Genomic DNA, 19,315 nt, shown 5'->3' with positions numbered 1-19,315 from the left:
TCAGAGTGCCTTGGACGGCAAGGAGATCCAAGGAATCCATCCTAAAGGAAATCAGTTCTGAATATTCATTGGAAGGACTGATGCTGAAGCTCCAATACTTTGGTCACCTGATGCAAAGAGCCAACTCATCAGAAAGACCCTGATGCTGGGAAAGACTGACAGCAGGAGGAGAAGGGGGCAACAGAGAACCAGACGTTTGGATGGCATCGTTAACCCAATGGACGTGAGTTGGAGCAAGCTCCGGGAGGTGAAGGGCAGGGAAGCCCGGAGGGTGCAGCCCATGGGGTGGCGAAGAATCAGACATGACTGAGCAACTGAACAGCAAAGGACCTAATTTGACTGTAACGATACAAACATTTAACGAAAGATGACAAATATTTGGAACATCGACCACCACTCTCACATTAAAGCCCTTGGCAAACAATGCTAAGTCATGAATATGGCCTCAGAAACCCATTCATTTCAACATGCTCAGTAGCCAGGATTAATTTACCAGAGATACCAATTAAGTAAAAGCCTTGTTGTGATCCCTGCTTTCATCTGTTTTATTGAAAGCTTTTCCCATTATCATTTTTAATGTGAATGTTTCCCCTGTTTGAGTATGGCTACTTTAATAAACAACTCTATTCTTTCGAGAATTTTCAAGCCTATAGAATAGTTTCAATACTATATGAACACTTAAACACACTTTTTATTTAGATCTGTCAACTAAAGTGAGGTAACACTTCACCTTTTCTGTATGTTTTTGCTGAACCAACTGACAGTAAGTTGCAAACACCATTACATTTCCTTCTTAAATACTTTACCATGGATATAATTCATTTATCACATTCAAGAAACTGAACTCTGATATGACACTGCTCTGCAATATACAGTCTATATTCAAATATTTCTGCCTACTTCAATGAGCCTCACAACTATTTAGCTCAGCCGTGCACTCAATACCCTAATCTGGTCTTGTGGGCCCTGTGCTTAGCTGTCTCTTGTCGGTCTCCTCTGCTTTAAAGCAGATCCCTCCATGTTACTTTCGGACATTCACAACATTGACCTTTCTGATGAGTCCAGGCAACATATTTTAAACATGTCCCTCCATCTGGATTTGTCTGATTGTTTTTTCATGATTATATCTCCGAAGTAAATGTTTTTGGTAGGAATGGTACACAGGTGATGCTATGTCCTTCCAGCATGCTACATCATATGTCAGGTTTTACCTTTATTGGTGAAGGCGAGTTCTATCACTTGGCTAATCTGGTATCTGCCAGATTTTCTCTACTGTGAACAAATACTTGTCTCTTTTTAGTTAATAAGCAGTCTATAAGGTGATGTTTTCAGAATATCCAGTTCCCCAATAAGTCTTTGTTTAATGTACCCACTAATGCCCACCTGACCACAACAGCATTTATAAAATGGTGACTTTTCTAATATCTTCTACTTTTTGCAAAGCGGTTCTGTAATCAGTATGATTCTACCTATCTTTTTTTCCTACTAAATAAACAGAACTTCTCGGTTGGCATCTTTTCTGTAAGAGTCCCTTTTCCCCCAACACCTAGCACTTCTTTGGGAAACAAAGGTATGTGTAAAAATATGTTAATGCTGATATAATCCTGACTACAAAATCAATCTCAGGGGCCAAGAAATGAAGCTAAGTTCCTTTGGGCCCTAAAGTTAAAATGTCTAGGCTCGAATTCCACCGTGATACTTATCCTCCCTGAACCTCTATCTCTTCTTTCAAAAAATGGTATTACTTGCAGGCATCATGGCTTAGTAAGTGTATCTACAGTTTACTTAGCTTATCCTATTTACATTATTATTACTCACAGAAAGTAGAGGAAACCAAAAAGTCCCTACCACAAAATTTTGAACTCCTGTTGCTTCTCTTTAACTTCTACAACCATGGGAAACACTCAGAGCTATCTGCTGACCAACACAATCCTCCTGGCTTCCAAGAGGACTGAACTTCAGCCCCGGGAATGCCTGCAGTTGGGAAGTATCAGAAATCACTGAGCTCTTCTCTCAACAGCCTTTGTCACCCTACTCCTGGGAATGAATCTCAGGGCAAGACCAATTCAGCTGGGCAGCTGATACTATACAAAGGCAGATACGGAAAGGGGCAAATGAACAGTTTGAGGCACTAGGTCCCAAGTGCAGAAAGTGCTTTCACTGCAAGTTTTTCCACATTTGTACTGTAAGCTCACCAGTTTTTTTTTTAAAACAGCATCCCTGTGCAAAATCCCATTTAACAGGTTTTCTGCCTTAATAGAGGAACTTGTTTGCTAAGTTCAAATCAGTTGCCAATGTTCTAAGGAATTTTAAAGCTCTTAAATAATTTCCCATATAAAGAGTTCAGTGGAATGTTGCATTCCCATATTAAGTTTCTTCAAAGACACTTTAGTAACTTCTGGTAGTGACATCAGTTATGCCTAAAGAATTCAATGACTTCTTTATATGTAAAGCAGAACACTGTATATTTTAAGTGAAAGAGATTAAAATTTCTTTAAAGGTCTCTCTTCCAACAGCACAAGAGAGGACTTTACACATGGACATCACCAGATGGTTAGTACCGAAAACAGACTAATTATATTATTTGCAGCAGAAGATGGAGAAGCTCTATATGGTCAGCAAAAACAAGACTGAGAGCTGACTGCAGCTCACATCATCAGCTCCTTATTGTGAAATTCAGGTTCAAATTGAAGAAAGTAGGGAAAATCACTAGGCCATTCAGATATGACCTAAATCAAATCCCTTATGATTATGTGCGGACAAACAGATTCAAGGGACTAGATCTGTTAAGAGTACCTGAAGAACAATGGACGGAGGTTCACAACATTGCACAGGACGTGATGACCAAAACCATCCCCAAGAAAAAGAAAGGCAAGAAAGCAAACTGGTTTTCTAAGGAGCCCTTACGGAAGTTGAGAAAAGAAGAGAAGCCAAGAGGAAAGGGAAAGATATAGCCATCTGAATGCAGAGTTCAGGAGAACAGCAAGGAGAATTAAGAAAGCTTTCTTAAGTGACCAGTGCAAAGAAATAGAGGAGAACAATACAATGGGAAAGACTAGACATCTCTTTAAGAAAATTGGAGATACCAAGGGAACATTTCATAAAAAGATGGGCACAGTAAAGGACAGAAATGGTATGGACCTAACAGAAGCAGAAGATGTTAAGAAGAGGTGGCAAGAATACACAGGAGAACTATACAAAAAACCTCTTAATGACCCAGATAACCATGATGGTGTGATCACTCACCTAGAGCCAGACATCCTGGAGTGTGAAGTCAAGTGGGCCTTAGGAAGCATCACTACAAACAAAGCTAATGAAGTGATGGAATCCCAGTTGAGCTATTTCAAATCTTAAAAGATGATGCTGTTAAAAGTGCTGCACTCAATATGCCAGCAATTTGGAAAACTCAGCAGTGACCACAGGAATGGAAAAGATCAGTTTTCATGCCAATCCCAAAGAATGTTCAAATTACCGTATGACTGCATTCATGTCACATGCCAGGAAGATTATGCTCAAGATCCTTCAAGCTAGGTTTCAGTGGTATGTGAACTGTGCACTTCCAGATGTACAAACTGGATTTAGAAAAAACAGAGGAACCAGAGATCAAATTGTCAACATACACTGGATCATAGAAAAAGCAGGGGAATTCCTAAAAAACATCTACTTGTGCTTCATTGACTATGCTAAAGCCTTTGACTGTGTGGATCACACCAAAGTGAGGAATTTTCTTAAACAGATAGGAATACCACACCACCTTACCTGACTCAATGGACATGAGTTTGAGCAAACTCAGATAGATAATGAAGGGTAGGGAAGCCTGGCGTGCTGCAGTCCATGGGACCACAAAGAGTCGACACAACTTAGCAACTGAACAACAAACGGTCTAGCTAGAATGGCTGTTGCAGAGGGAACAGGTAGGTGTACGTCATGGGTTTTCTGTGCTGGCCCATCAGTCACACCGCACCATCAATCACACTGCACATCCTGGCTGAGCCCTGTGTGCTTGTGTCTCCATGAATCTCATGACCCGAGAGATTCGGATTTTTGCACTCATCAAGAAAACCACTCAGCAAGACTCTCCTTCAGATTTGATGGAGAAATCAAAAGCTTTCCAGACAAGCAAAAGTTAAGAAAATTCAGCACCACCAAATCAGCTTTAAAACAAATACTAAAGGAACTTCGCTAGGCAGGAAACACAAGGAAAGGACCTGCAGAAAATAAACCCAAAACAATTAAGAAAATGGTAACAGGATTATACATATCAAAAATGACCTTAAATGTAAACGGATTAAATACACCAGCCAAAAGACATAGACTGGGTGGATGAAAACACGTGCATGTATGCACTATCACTTATGACATCACTATGCTTGACCCTCCCAAATTGTATATGTAACTATTTTATACTGTTAAGTTAATCATGTTCCCATTATGACTTGCAATTGTAATTCTTTTATTTTTTGTCAGGTTATTGGTTGTGAAAACTGATAAACATCTTTTACTATTGGGATTATGTAACTATTACTCACTACTACTGTATCATGATTGGTCAACACTTAACTGTATCATGCCATTCATTCCCTTCTGGCTTGTAGAGTTTCTATCCCTTCTGTAGGTGATAACCTGATGGGAGTTCCCTTGTATGTTATTTGTCATTTTTCCTTTAATATTTTATGTTTGTCTTTAGTTTTTGTCAGTTTGATTACTATGTGTCTCTCTGTGCTCCTCCTTGGGTTTATCCTGCCTGGGACTCTCTGCGCTTCCTGGACTTGGTTAACTATTTCCTTGCCCACGTGTGAGAAGTTTTCAGCTATTATCTCTTCAAATATTTTCTCAGGTCCTTTCTCTCACTCTTGTCCTTCTGGGACCCTATAATGTGAACATTGGTGTGTTTAATGTTGTCCCAGAGGTCTCTTGGTCAACAGAAAAATAACAAAAATCTATAGCACCAAAACTAGGATCTAATAGAAAGCCTATAATTACTTTTTGAAATCCAGATGCATCTCAGAACTATCTTGAAATTTTTTGGAAAATACAAATGCTCAAGTATGGATTCTTTTCTCCAAAGCTCCAGATGTGTTTCTAATGAGCAGTCATGTTTAAAACCAACTGAACTATATGATGGTCTTTTATCTAGTTTGTTTCACTTTTTCTATTTCATATTCAGTGCTCCCATTTCATTTAGTTTATGTTTTCCAATTTCTCCATCTCTTCCTTTTTTGGGGATGTTATTTCTCAAGCCTTTATCAAGTGTAGTAGGAAAGCTTTTGTATACATATATATAAATATGTGTAATATATATATTTAAAAACCTTATGAGTTTTTGCCTAACTAAAAAAATTGACATTTTGATTCTACTTGTTTGACTTAGTAGGAATAGAATGTTAGATTTCTAGTTAAAAAATAGATATTAACAAGCAACAAAGGTTTATCATACAGCACAGTGAACTACAGTCAATATCTTGTATTAACCTATGATGGGAAATAGTTTCAAAAATAATACATGACATCTATTTGTATAACTGAATCACTTTGCTGTGCACCTGAAATACTGTAACTCAGTTACACTTCAATAAAATATACTTATTAAAAAAAAAAGAATTCAAGTGAGGCTGCCATGGAGGAGTGCGTTTGTGAGCCTTGCCCTTGGTGAATTATGTGGATGACTGTAGTGGAACCTTCACTATGGGTATTATCAGCATGGAGTCTTCAGGCTATTAAGGGTTTCTGTAATGGCCCTCCTGCTGGAATTTGGCATCAACTGACAGGCAGTGTCAACGCTGTGAGGATCTGAGCCCCTCACACTGGAGATATCTTCGCCATGTGGGGGGACATGTTTTCCACCATCAACTGTGGTCTGGTGCTGCTGTGGGGCAAGAAAGACCCCTGGAGCTCCTTCACCCCTGGGGCACTGACCAGCACTGTGCCGGCTGCCCACAGTGGCCACTGGCCACGGCTGGCTCAGCAATGATGGGGGTGCATCCCGCTGGCCCTCATCGAGGGTGCAGGCATCCTCCAAACTCACTACAGGGCCCAGCAGTTCTGCAGTGCACCCCTATTCCTGGAGGAGCTCAGCCAGCTGCCCCGAGTGTACCCTGACCGCAGGCTACCCCAGCTATCAGCAATATCATGGAGGAAGTGACCACTTATCATGGGAGCGCCTCTTCTGTTCTCTCCCCAATTATCTACCTCGAAGGGAGGGCTGGCTCCCAGGTGGCCCTAGGACCCTTCAGAGAGGGCCTCTACTCTGTTTCCTTATCCCAGGTTGGGTGTGGGGTACCCTAGCTGCCCCGATGGGTGGGTCCCTTCTCTATCAGGGCACCACGGTCCCTACTCACATGTAACACACTCCCACCCTAGTCTCTCTACACAGTGCCCTGATGAGCATTTAAAGTCAGTTTTGAAAGGCCTCCATACTTACTCCTTGAGCCCCACACAGGAGCTGTTCTCTAGGACAGGGGCAGAGCACTCTTCAGGGACTTGGGAGCCCTCGGATTTGGAGCCGCACAGAGAGTGGTCTCTAACAAAGGCTTGTGGGATGAATGTGTTGGAGGGGAAATGAAAAAAAAAAAAAAGAATTCAAAGGAGAAAAAAATATGCTACATTCTTTCACAAAATGAATGCACTTGTGGGTGACAGATTAATATATTATAGATTTCCTGCTGAGATCTGTCACTGTTTTTTCCTAAAACATATACTTGTATTTCATTCCTCTATTCAAAACCTTTCATGTATCCCTGCTGCTGCTGCTGCTAAGTTGCTTTAGTCGTGTCCAACTCAGTGTGACCCCATAGACGGCAGCCCACCAGGCTCCGCTGTCCCTGGGATTCTCCAAGCAAGAACGCTGGAGTGGGTTGCCATTTCCTTCTCCAATGCATGAAAAGTGAAAAGTGAAAGTGAAGTCGCTCAGTCGTGTCCAACTCTTAGCCACCCCATGGACTGCAGCCCACCAGGATCCTCCGTCCATGTGATTTTCCAGGCAAGAGTACTGGAGTGGGGTGTCATGTATCCCTAGTGAATAATGAAGTCACTCAGTCGTCTCCAACTCTTTGCAATCCTGTGGACTGTAGGCCACCAGGCTCTTCCATCCATAGGATTTCCCAGGCAAGAATACTGAAGTGGGTTGCCATTTCCTTCTCCCGGGGATCTTCCCGACCCAGGGATCAAACCCGGGCCTCCCTCATTGCAGGCAGATCCTTTAACCTCTGAGCCACCAGGGAAGCCCTGCTGTCAACTAAATAAAGTTCAGACTCCATGGCACTCAGGGCAGTGCAGGAGACAAGTGGACTGGACGCAGCATTGTGTGACGGCTGTTGTTCAGTCGCTAAGTCGTGTCCGGCTCTTTGCACCCTCACGCACTGCAGCATGCCAGGCTTCCCTGTCCTTCACTATCTCCCGAAGTTTGCTCAAATCATGTCTACTGAGTCGGTGACGTTATTTAACCATCTTGTCATCTGCCGCCCCCGTTCCTTTTGCCTTCAATCTTTCCCAGCAGCAGGGTCTTTTCACATGCGTAGGCTCCTGTGATGGTAGACACTTACTGACCACATGAAATCATTTGTCCAGAGTGACTGAAACAGCGGCTCATGATCTAAGTAGTATGCAAGGGTGAAGTGTGGAGGAGGATAAACCTGAGAGAACAGAGGGCCCACAGAACTGAAAGCTTCAACAAACTCAAATGACAGGAGAGAAAGAGAAGAAGCGACAGTTAGAGAGCAGGATGCTGGAACTGAGACTCAAGAGACATAAAAATTCCAGGAGACAATGAGGCCCAGGTTCCTAATGAGGTCAGAAGAGCTCAGAGAAGAAGTTTAGGTTTGGTCGTTCACTCCCCACATGGATATTGAAGTTGGCCAGGACAACGGCAGAGATATGTATGTGTGGGTGGGTGAGTGAGGAGGCAGCGCCTCTGAGAAGCAACAGGCAGGGAGGTGAATGACTGACACAAGAGGGACACACGGTGTGGAACGAGAGTGAAAGGTGAAGTTGTTGCTGTGGAAGTGTGCTGGTGTGAAAGCAGCTGTACTGCTTCAAGAAAATGCCAGTACCGCGGATATCAGCGGATGCCCACAAGGTTCACAACACTGATGAACTTGAAATTGTGCTGAAGTCTGAACCTAAACTGCCTGCCCAAAAGGTGACATACAGGGGAGCTCCATGTGTGAGCCACCAAGCGATTTCAGAGTTGCTTGATAATTCCTGATGATTCTCGGCTATAATTTGTCCTCAAAAAGAACAAGGGTCTCCTGAACCCTTGTTCTTTTATTGAGTAGGAAGTTCCTCAAACAAGTAGAGCCAAGGCTCAATGCCCAGTACTCAAACGTCCTTTCTTTTCTTCTTATGCTATCCCCTGCCTGTATGTACTCCTCAGGTAATTTCTGTTCTCACTGAAAAAAGAGGAGGAAAGACCAGATGGAAAAAAAGCCACTTTTGCCCTTGATATAGAGAGGCAGAAAAGTAGGAGGGTAATTAGGAGGACAGCACCAGACACCAAGAAAATCATCCAATCTTTTAGTCAGAAGAGTCCTTAGAGATCATCTCCAGCATAATACAGGAACCCCCTATAAATTACCTAAAAGAATTCTACTCATTTACTTTTGGCTGGGCTGGGTCTTCATTGCCGCAGGGGCTTTTGTCTAGCGAGGGAGAGCAGGGGTCGCCCCCGGTTGTGGTGCAGACCTCTCCCTGCAGAGGCTGCTCTTGCGGCAGAGCACTGGCTCTTGCCTGCGCAGCTTTGGCAGGTGCGGTTCTCGGGCTCTGGAGCACAAGCTCACACTTGGGGTGCATACAGCTGCTCCACGCCACGTGGAACCCTCCTGGACCAGGGGTGGGAGCTGTGCCTCCTCCACTGGCAGGTGGACTCTCTACTGAGGAGCCACCAGGGAAGCCCAGTTTTTGGTACAGAAAGGCCCTTTTAATAACCAAATTCTTGACTCCTGAATGCCCATTCGTGGCTCTTGGCTCTCTTCTCTGGAGAAGCATCACTGAGCAAATAAACTGTATTTCACTTATCGATGGTGTATAATACCATAAACTGCAGAGTGCATCATTACTGTATGTATCATGAAGAAAAAATCCTGTGAAACCATAAGATGCCATCAAATAAAAGAAACACCTCCAAGAATTGATGAAAACTCCTCTTCACTTGGAAGAAGTCAAAGACATCTTCTCTGGGACTCTGCCTCAGTCTTTTCTCCATACTAATTATTCCCAAAGTCCCAAATTATTCATTTTTTAAAAAAGATTTTAAAAAGAATCTAACATTTACAAGTTGGAAATCTAAAAACTTCTTTTCCCCCAAACCACTCAAGAGTAAGCTACTGGCATGATGCCACATCATCCCTAAACATTCAGTGTGTATTCCATAAACAAACAAACAAAAAAGCCACTTATAAATAAATAGTACAATCACCCAAATCAGGAAATTAACACTGATACATTACTGCTGTCTAACCTGAGAGTCCATTCAATTCACTCAATTTCCCAATAATGTCCTTTACAGTGGTCCACGCCAGAGCCACACGTTACATTTAACAGTCTCTCAGGCTTTGCCTGACGCTCAAGCCCTTGATGTCTTTATTCTGTAGAATGTACCTCATTCTGGATGTGTCCGGTGTTTCCTTGTGGTGACACTCAGGTCACGCACCTCTGGTAGGAACATCACAGAAGTGATGCTGTGCTCTTTCTGGTGAATTCTCCCAGGGGGCACAGTTTGGGTATAACCCATTACTAGTGATGTTCACTTTGATCATTCATAAAAGTCATGTCTTCCAGGCATTTCCAGTGACTCTTTCCCCTAGTAATTGTTAAGTATTCTGTAGGGAGGTATTTTGAGACTAGGTAAGCATTCCATTCCTCATCACACTTTCACTTTATTTTACTTTTTAGATCAGTATGAATTCACGGTTATTACTTAGTGGTCTAAAACACTATCATTATTAACTTGATGCTAAAATTCCAAATTGTGTTCAATAAAACTTTTTCCATTCTGTTCTTTTTTGGACATTTTTAAATGTCTTTTTCAATTAAGAATGAATATAGTACTTCAATATCAAGAGCAGCATGACACTAATGTCTCCCTTCATCTGAATAGTATGCTTACAGGGATACAGGTCAAGCTTTCAATATACTGTTTAGCAGCCATGCTACATTTTAGCATATGCTGAGCTTACATGATTATTGTTGCCAGCTCGCCTCAACTTTAAGTGTTACTTTCTCCACAAAACCTAGTTACTAATTTTTTTGCACCATTTGTGGGCTGACCTAATGAATACTCTTTTCATTGCTCTGTGTTCCAAGATCCACCTAGTTTTGCGCCATTTTCAAGTTAAGATATCCATATTTATGTTTTCTCATAAGTTTCATTTTTAAGAAATCTTATTTTAGTTGATTTACAATGCTAACGTCTGCTGCACTGCAAAGTGACTCAATTATACATATTCCTTTCACATTCTTTTCCATGATGACTGATCACAGGATACTGAATACAGTTCCCCATGCTATATAGGCAGACCCCGTTGTTCATCCATCCTATATATTAGTTTGCACCTACTAATCCTAAACTCCCATCTTTCCCTCCTACACATCCCATTGCCCCTTGGCAACCACAAGTCTGTTCTGAGTCTGTTTTATAGATATGTTCATATGTGCCGTATTTTAGACTCCACACGTAAGTGGTAACAGACGGTGTTTCTCTTTCTCTTTCTGACTTAATTTAGTTAGTATGATAATCTCTAGGTTCATCAATGTTGCTGCAAACAGCACTATTTCATTCTTTTTTATGGCTGAGTAATACTCCACTGTATTGGGTTGGCCAAAGAGTTCCTTTGGTTTTTAAGGAAAAATAAAAGACACGTTTTTCATTTTCACTGAGAACTTTACTGAACAGTGTATTCACTGTTTTGTTCCGCTACCTTCTGCTACTTTTCAGGCAACTTCAAAATTTCATTTTCCAAAACTTTTTATCTCTTTGAGCAAAGAACTGTTTCAGGTGCCTTTTATAATCCTCCAGGAAATCGAATTTTTCTTCTATTAAGAGAATTTTGTAAAGACAGAAATAAATGGAAATCTGAAGGTTCAATGTCTGATAATTGTGGACTTTTTAATGATGGCCATTCTGACCCATGTGAGGTGGAACCTCATTATAGTTTTGCTTTGCATTTCTCTAATAATAAGTGATGATCAGCATCTTTTCACTTGCCTATTGGTCACCTGTTATGTTTTCTTTGGAGAACTGTCTGATTAGGTCTTCTGCCCATTTTTTTATTGGGTTGTTTGTTTTTCTGTTACTGAAATATATGAGCTGTTTGTATATTTTAGAAAGTAAGCCCTTGTCAGTTGTACCACTTGCAAATATCTTCTCCCAGTCCGTAGGCTATCTTTTCATTCTGCTTACGGTTTCCTTTGCTGTGCAAGAGCTTGCAAATTTGATTAGGTACAAGTTTTTGATAAAAAAACTTTTTTAATGAGTGGAGAAAGAAAAGTTAAGTCCACAGGCATTCCAACCAGGGAAGATTTAAGTTGAGAAGAAAACCTACGATAGCTTTTACACCAAGCACCAGCACTCCAAAGGCCTTACAATATGCTTTTTATGTTTAAAAACTTCTAAGTCTGAGAGCTCAGTGAACTGAAGAAAATGGATGGTGGTTGGTGTCAGTCAGCTTTCTCACTTTCAGAGTGGAAGTTCACAGATAAGCAAAGGGAGAAAACCACAAGGATCCATGTAATGTAATGGATTAGCATTGGAGACCTAAGTATGAACTCATTCTAAGCTTAAAATAGATACAAATGGTTATATATAGGAATATTTAGTTATGTGCATATACAGGTATTAGTATACACTTATATATTTCCTTTGTCTGTCAATTGAGAAGGTCCAGAAGCAATAAAACCTTAATAGTAACAAGTACATCTAATACCCGGAGTGTGATTTCTAATATCATTTTTCCAATAAACGGAAACTAGGGTTCCTTGGAGAAATGCTTGATTCTAGGAATGGGAAAGGAAATATATACAAGATGAACCTGGAGCATCTTATCGCACCAGAAAAGAAGAAAATGCTCAAAACACAAAACAAACAAAAAACCAACACTCATAGTAATGGAAACATGTCAAAGGACACAAGAGTCAACTGAAAGAGCTCCCAATGGCCAAAGTTGGAATAATGTGAACAAAAAATAAGCCAAGAAATACCGTATTATAATACAAAGTACAAAATAAATATCCATAAGCCCATTCTGATACATATAAATAACTGAATAAGTCAACAGAAAAGAGACAAACCATCCACATGGAATAAATCCCAAGTAAATAATAAATTAATAAATAAAAGATTTCTTTTAAAGAATCATGCTATAACATGGAACTTATCTGAAAAAAAAAAACAAAAACAGTGACTAGAAAACAAAGAAACAACACTTTTAAAGTGCTGAAACCCAGAATTCTACATCTATGTCCTTGAAAAATGACAGCAGAAAAAGACACTTTAGGGTAAATGAATGATGAGAATTTGTCACAGCAGATCCGCGCTGCAAGAAATGATTTAAAAGATTATCTAGACTGAAAGGGAAATGACACTAGATGATATCTATGACTACACAAAGGAAAAAAGCACACCAGAAATGCAACATATGAGTAAACAGTATAAAAGCCTATTACCTTTCCCTTCATCAGTTTTTCTGTCCCCATTACCCTCACCAACAAGTGACTTGTTTTCATTCCTCCTCCAAAAGCTCTCCAGACTGAGGAGTTTGACAGTAAGTCTTACAAGGGCAGAGAGGCCCTCCTAGGGAGAGTCCATCTACAAACTCTGGGGAAGGATTTTACAGTTAAAAATATGGAGGCATTTAGTAGGCATGTGCCTGGGAGGCTAAACACTCTGTAAATACAAAGGACAGCTCTACAGAGCCAAGAATTGTCAGTGTCCTACCTCTGAAAAACCCGAACTGAGGAACACTGTGAGGTATCAATTAATCCTTACCAGTCCTCTAACACACGGAGCAAGGCTGCTCCATTTTCCCTAGCAGCTGTGCCTGCGGCACTAGCTCTGAGCTTGTCCTGTAAATCCAGGTCACCGTCATATGAACAGCTAACAAGTAAAAAATGCCCTCTGTCCTGTAACCTGTGAAACCGATTTCTAAGCTAGTATTCTAAACCCCACGCAGATCCTTTACATTATTTTAGCTTCCTCCTCTTCTACTGCTGGAGAGGAAAGAATAAGCACAAGCAAGATAAAATCACAAGTGATGAATCTGATCAATTTACTCAGGATACTGAGCCTGCAGTGTCTGAATTAGGAACACTAGGGGATAAACTGTCTGAAGTATCTAGCACAGGGAGGGCTCTCTACTTCCAGGGAAAGAAAGGACAAGTTCAGAGCTTACAGGAATGCTTTAAAACAATCATCAGCAGTCATTTTTGAAAAGTTGTTATTTTTCAAAAGCTACTGCTTACGTATTAGTTTCAGATTTTTCTTGATAATTATGAATTTCTGAAAAAAGTGTATGGATCATACGGAAGATACAGAAGACATACTTGCAAACTCAGGCCACAGACACAATTAAGAGTCTACTTTCTGCTATAGTAGTATATTTAAAATGCAGACTCAATCTTTTCTGAAGTAATTAAATTCATATTCAATTAGAACCTAAAAACTAAACAGTTAAAGCAACAGTATGACTACTATTTATTTTCTTGATGGCCTTTTAGAATAAAGCAATAGTGAAAGTGAAAGTGAAGTCACTCAGTCGTGTCCCACTCTTTGCGACCCCATGGACTGTAGCCTACCAGGCTCCTGCCTCCATGGGATTTTCCAGGCAAGAGTACTGGAGTGAGTTGCCATTTCCTTCTCCAGGGGATCTTCCCGACCCAGGGATTGAACCCAGGTCTCCTGCATTCCAGGCAGATGCTTTAATCTCTGAGCCTGGATATTTAAAGATCTTTTACAATGTATTTGTGATTCATCTTTACTTGTTTTCATAAGGTGTGATTTTTTTCCTATTCACCAAGAGAATATTCTATATTCTACAGAGTAATTCTTTCCCATTCATTGCTAGATAATATAGAGCTTATACCTTTTTTAAAAAAGAGAATAAGATGCAGAAAAGGTGAAGAGCTATTTGATTGATTCTATTCAACCAGTTAAAGGAACACTAAGAAGCATCCGATACTGCTAATTGACATAAAGATAGAAAAGTAAATTATTTGGTTAAACGTTTATCTAAATTACCTCATCTTCCTATTAGCAATGAAAAAATGCTCACAGATTCTTACAGACATACAAATAAAAATATCAAAGAGCTCTCTGACTTGACAACAATTTGACACAATTTATGACTGTTAAGTAATAAAGTCTATATTAATTTTTAAAAACCAGGAAAATAAATCCTTAACTTTTATACAAATGTGCATTATTTTAAACTATGCAAGTGCCCATAACTTCCCCTTTATACTACCACATATTTGTTAACTACATTACAAAGAACTTATTCTGCCAAGTAGAGGTAACAAATAAAACCACAAATTGAGCGGTCTTTCCTGTCAATGATGTCATGGACACTGCGCCAGAAAGGATGTCCTTCAGCCACCAGATGAAGGGCATTCATTAGAACAAACAGGAATAAGCTCTTGAAACATTGTCAACAAGACAAGACAATGAAATACTTTAAAATTAGTTATAAAATATATCCATAAATGAAATGAAAGCTTAACAAAGCTAAATATCTTCATGAAACCATTTCAATGCAGCACATACTTATTTTGTTCAAGATATTTTGCTAACCACTGCAGAAAATAAAAAGACACAAACTTTAACTTAAAGAAACCCACAGTCTTCTCTCCACTGCCAGTCAAGTATACACACGTGACGACAGCAGAAAGCAGAAGGACAGTGCCGTCCAGAGGCACAAAAGGCACTATGAAGACTGCAGGGGCCGCATCAGCCAGTAGACTCCCTGGGGCTGTGACCCAGGGCTCTTTCCATCAGCTCTTACCAGTTCATATTAGTGCATATTACAACGCACAGCACAGAGTGCTTTTTCTCAAATGAAGGGTGGATAATAGAACTGACATGTGAGCAGGGGAGGGCTAAAACACGGGTCTCCCCCTTGAGATGTGGAACTACAGGTATGTTTCAGGTATCTGTGCAGGTACAGATACAGGGGGTATCCGGTTACTCTGACAGAAGGGTCCTTACACAGAAACAGGAAGAAAGGGCTCTGTGAAGGGAGACAGAAGCAGTGCACTAATGAGCCAGGAAAACAATGGTTCTCAGAGCCAGAGACTGTCTATGCTGCTGCCCTCCACAGCAAGCATTCATGGCCTTCCTGAGAAAGAGACTGAGAGACCAAAGAGGGCTTCCTACACAGGAGGCAACGTGGCCTGCATCACAGGGAGGAAGCCAGTGAAAGATCTGAGACGGAAACCTGGCCAGGAGGCAACGTGGCCTGCATCACAGGGAGGAAGCCAGTGAAAGATCTGAGACGGAAATCAAGCTTTCTTATCTTTCCCTATTTCTCAAAGCAAGATCTGTAGACCAGTGGCATTAGTATCACGTATAAACTTACTAAAAATATAGAATCTCAGGTTACACTCCAGACCTACTGAATCAAAATCTCCATTTTAACAAGATCCCCAGAGGATACACACGTACATCAAAATCTGAAGAGTGTCCCAGAGCCTCTGTCTAGATGTGACATTATTGGATCACAAGGTTTGAGTTCTTTAATGGTATTAGACGGTACTGAATTTCTCTCTGAAGCGCTGTTATCAATTTACTGTCTCACGTTGTTCTAATTTTCTGTGTATCATAAAGCCATAGTTTTGCAATATAAAGCCATTTTTTATTGCTCTTATATTACATTTGCCTTACAAAAGTTCTATATCCTAAGAATATATCCTCAAACTCTATCCCTAATTTTCCTTATTTGTGTTATCAGCTAAAATGTAATAAGAGAGTTACATGGTCAATAAATTTGGGAAACTGCAGGTTAATCAATTAAAACAGGTCTTTAAGACTTCTCAGAGACTTCAGTATGTTTATTAGGAGCTTCTAAAATTGGAATATTTTTCAAGCATTTTCTAAAACTTATTTCATCATTTACCTTTTTTCCTCCATGGGTCATCTATGGAACATTTCTGGATACTCGTATCATTTCAAGGAACACAGATGGAAAATCCATGTTAATTTAGAAAGAATTCTCTCCTTTTTTAAACAAAAATCATTGGGGCGGCGGGGGGCGGGGGGAAACAAACTTGATTCCCTCTCTTATAATGCCCAGATCTTTACATACTTAAAAGACTCTCATTCTCACTACCTCTCTAGTGGTTTTGTGTATGTAAAACAACATCACATAAAAAGAAAAATACATTCTGCTCAGTTGAATTTCTCTCTATCCATTTTCCTTTGTGTTTTCAGTAAGAAGGAAACAGCAAGGAATGATTAGGTCCAAAATTTCAAAGTTTTTTCTTCCCTCTAATATAGCTGATGAGAGCAAACTGGCATCTGCTCTGAGACCTAGGCAGAAAAACCACTGTCTTTTTTTTTTTTTGAGGATAACTGATTTACAATGCTGTGTTAGTCATCTCTGACAGTGAAAATCACACATTCTATTTTATTTATACTTTCCTTAAAAAGTTTCAGTTTTCCTACAATGAGCACAAATTACTTTTGGAGAAATAAAAAATACATATTTTAATTCTAAAATGTTTAATTTGAAGGGAAGAAAACAAGTTAGAGCAATAAAATTTAAATTAATCTGCATTATTCTATCAAGATATACACAAAAGTATCAATGATCTTAAGTTAAGGTGAGGTCTTTGCATGATAATGCAAATATGAATTATATGATTAAAGAGTTAATTCTAAAGAAATAACTCATTAATCTTTAACATTTTTTATAAGTACAGAATTAAAGTTTATCTAGGTTTCAACTAGTTGTAAGAGACAGACTGGTAAACTGAAAGGCAAACACCAAAAAACCTGTGTCTCAGCCTCTCTTCTGCTGGCCCTTGCTTGCTTCAGTCTCTTGGTCTCTAAGTGGGAGAGTACCTACAACATACATGGCCATGATGAGGCCAGGAGTCCATGACGGTCTAAGAAAATATGTTAAAAAGGGACTCTTCTACATCATGTCATCAGAGAAACACAAATTAAAACAACCTGTTACGATGACCAAAAAGAAGGAAAAAAGCTGACAGCACTAAATGCTGGTGAGGATGTGGAGTAACAGGAAATTTTCATTTTCTGTTGCTGGAAACACTCTGGAAGATAGTTTGATGGCTTGTTACAAAACTATCCTCTTACTGTACAACATAGCAATCAGGCTCCCTAGTATTTATCCAAGGGAACTGAATACTTATGTCCACACAAAAACCTGCACATATATGTTTATGGTGGCTTCACTCATAACTGCTCAAACCTGGAAGCAACCAAGATGTCCCTCAGTAAGTGACCTGATAAATAAACTGTGGAACATCAAGAAACCAGAATATTCAGCACTCAAAAATAATGAGCTATCAAGTCACGAAGACATGGAGGAAACCTAAATGCATATAACTAAGTGAAAAAAGCCAGTATGAAATATGCCCAGATTCTGCTGGGAACCTAAAATCGTTTTAAAAAGTAAAGTATAATAAAAACCAAAAAACTCACTGCCATATATTGCCTGCCATATATATAGCAGTGCTCAATAAACTGCACCATTGTTATTAAAACAAGTCCATTAGAAATGTCCTGTTTCCACAAAAATGAAGAAATATGGTTACTACTGTAATTAAAGTAATTACTTAGTTTCAGCATTCATTTTGATAAGATAAAAGGCATGACATAATCTGGATGAATGATAAGATATTACCTTTCAAAGTTATCAAGTGAAATGTGAAATGATTAAGGATCAGTCACAGTCAGCTCCTTCATAAATGCAAGTCTCACAGTCTGCTACTGTCATTACGTAAGAAAAAGTTCAACTAAAAGAAAAAAAGCATCTCAACAAACAAATGGCAATACCAAAGAAAAATATAATCCTAGAATTCTGTTGGAAATGATACGGTTTCAGCAAGAGGTAAAATGCCTTCCTATAAAGCAATAATTTGCCAGAGGGAAAACAAAATCTACAACTTCCTTTTTTTGTTTACCTGGATGAGTCATGGTGACTGGCTCCTCTTTGGATTTATTATTGTAGATGACTACAGCAACTGCATTGTGGAAAGCAGCCCGTGATATTTTCTCTTTAAAGGTGCAATTTCCCCTCTGCAGCAAGGCAATCCACTGTTTGATGTTAGGAGGGACAAAGAACCGTGTTTGAGGATCACAGCCCAGATGATCAGCAACTAGACAGATGAGAAGAGGGAAAAAAAAAACAACCAGAGACATTAACTTTTTCCTCAAGGAAATAAAATCAATCAAGTCTTCGCCAAAGGGCTTAACTATTCTCTGGATACCATAGCACTTCAAGCAGCTTGCTCCCAGCAGAGCTATAAATACATCCACAAAGGACAATGCAATGAATCCGAGTCCGTATCTGTACAGGGAGAGAGATGCTCCATTAAAACGTTACCTGTAAAGGAAATTAGAAGGGAAAGACTCTGTTTAACTTCACAGATTGACAAAATATAAAAGACTGATCATATCTAATGTAGGTTGGTGAAGAGAGGAGGAAGAAATGACAAACAGAACCCCCAGCAATCCAAGGGACGGATCTACCCTGATTTCTGCTCATTCACTGCAGTTCAGTTCAGTTGCTCAGTCCTGTCTGACTCTTTGCCATGCCATGAACTGCAGTACGCCAGGCTTCCCTGTCCCTCACCAACTCCAGGAGCTTGCTTAAACTCACATCCATCAAGTTGGTGATGCCATACAACCATCTCATCCTCTATCGTCCCCTTCTCCTCCTGCCTTCAATCTTTCCCAGCATCAGGGTCTTGTCCATTAAGTCAGTTCTTCGCATCAGATGGTCAAACTATCAAGAGTTTCAGCTTCAGCATCAGTCCTTCCCATGAATATTCAGGACTGATTTCCTTTTGGATTGACTGGTTTGATATACTTGCAGTCCAAGGGACTCTCAAGAGTCTTCTCCAACACCACAGTTCAAAAGCATCAATTCTTCGGTGCTCAGCTTTCTTTACAGTCCAACTCTCACATTCATACATGACTACTGGAAAAATCATAGCTTTGACTAGATGAACCTTTGTCAGCCAAGTAATGTCTCTGCTTTTTAATATGCTGTCTAGGTTGGTCATAACTTTTTTTCCAAGGAGCAAGCGTCTTTTAATTTCATGGCAGCAGTTACCATCTGCAGTGATTTTGGAGCCCCCCAAA

The 19,315-nt window shown here is 40.0% G+C and overlaps 1 protein-coding gene and 1 pseudogene across 2 annotated transcripts in view; one reads left to right on the top strand and one right to left on the bottom strand.

Moving 5' to 3' along the window:
* Window positions 1-19,315, bottom strand: part of RNF130 (ring finger protein 130) — a 177,605-nt gene that overhangs the window by 117,302 nt on the left and 40,988 nt on the right. For both annotated transcript variants that reach the window (XM_068980710.1, XM_068980709.1), the window contains exon 2: window positions 18,133-18,327. In XM_068980710.1, coding sequence (XP_068836811.1) covers window positions 18,133-18,327 — 195 coding nt within the window. The remainder of the gene's footprint in view (window positions 1-18,132; window positions 18,328-19,315) is intronic.
* On the top strand, window positions 5,618-6,344 carry LOC138086660 (mitochondrial import inner membrane translocase subunit Tim17-B pseudogene; annotated as a pseudogene).

Source organism: Capricornis sumatraensis, chromosome 9, assembly GCF_032405125.1.
Source record: "Capricornis sumatraensis isolate serow.1 chromosome 9, serow.2, whole genome shotgun sequence".
Lineage (NCBI taxonomy): Eukaryota > Metazoa > Chordata > Mammalia > Artiodactyla > Bovidae > Capricornis > Capricornis sumatraensis.
This window is presented reverse-complemented; position numbering and strand designations above follow the sequence as displayed.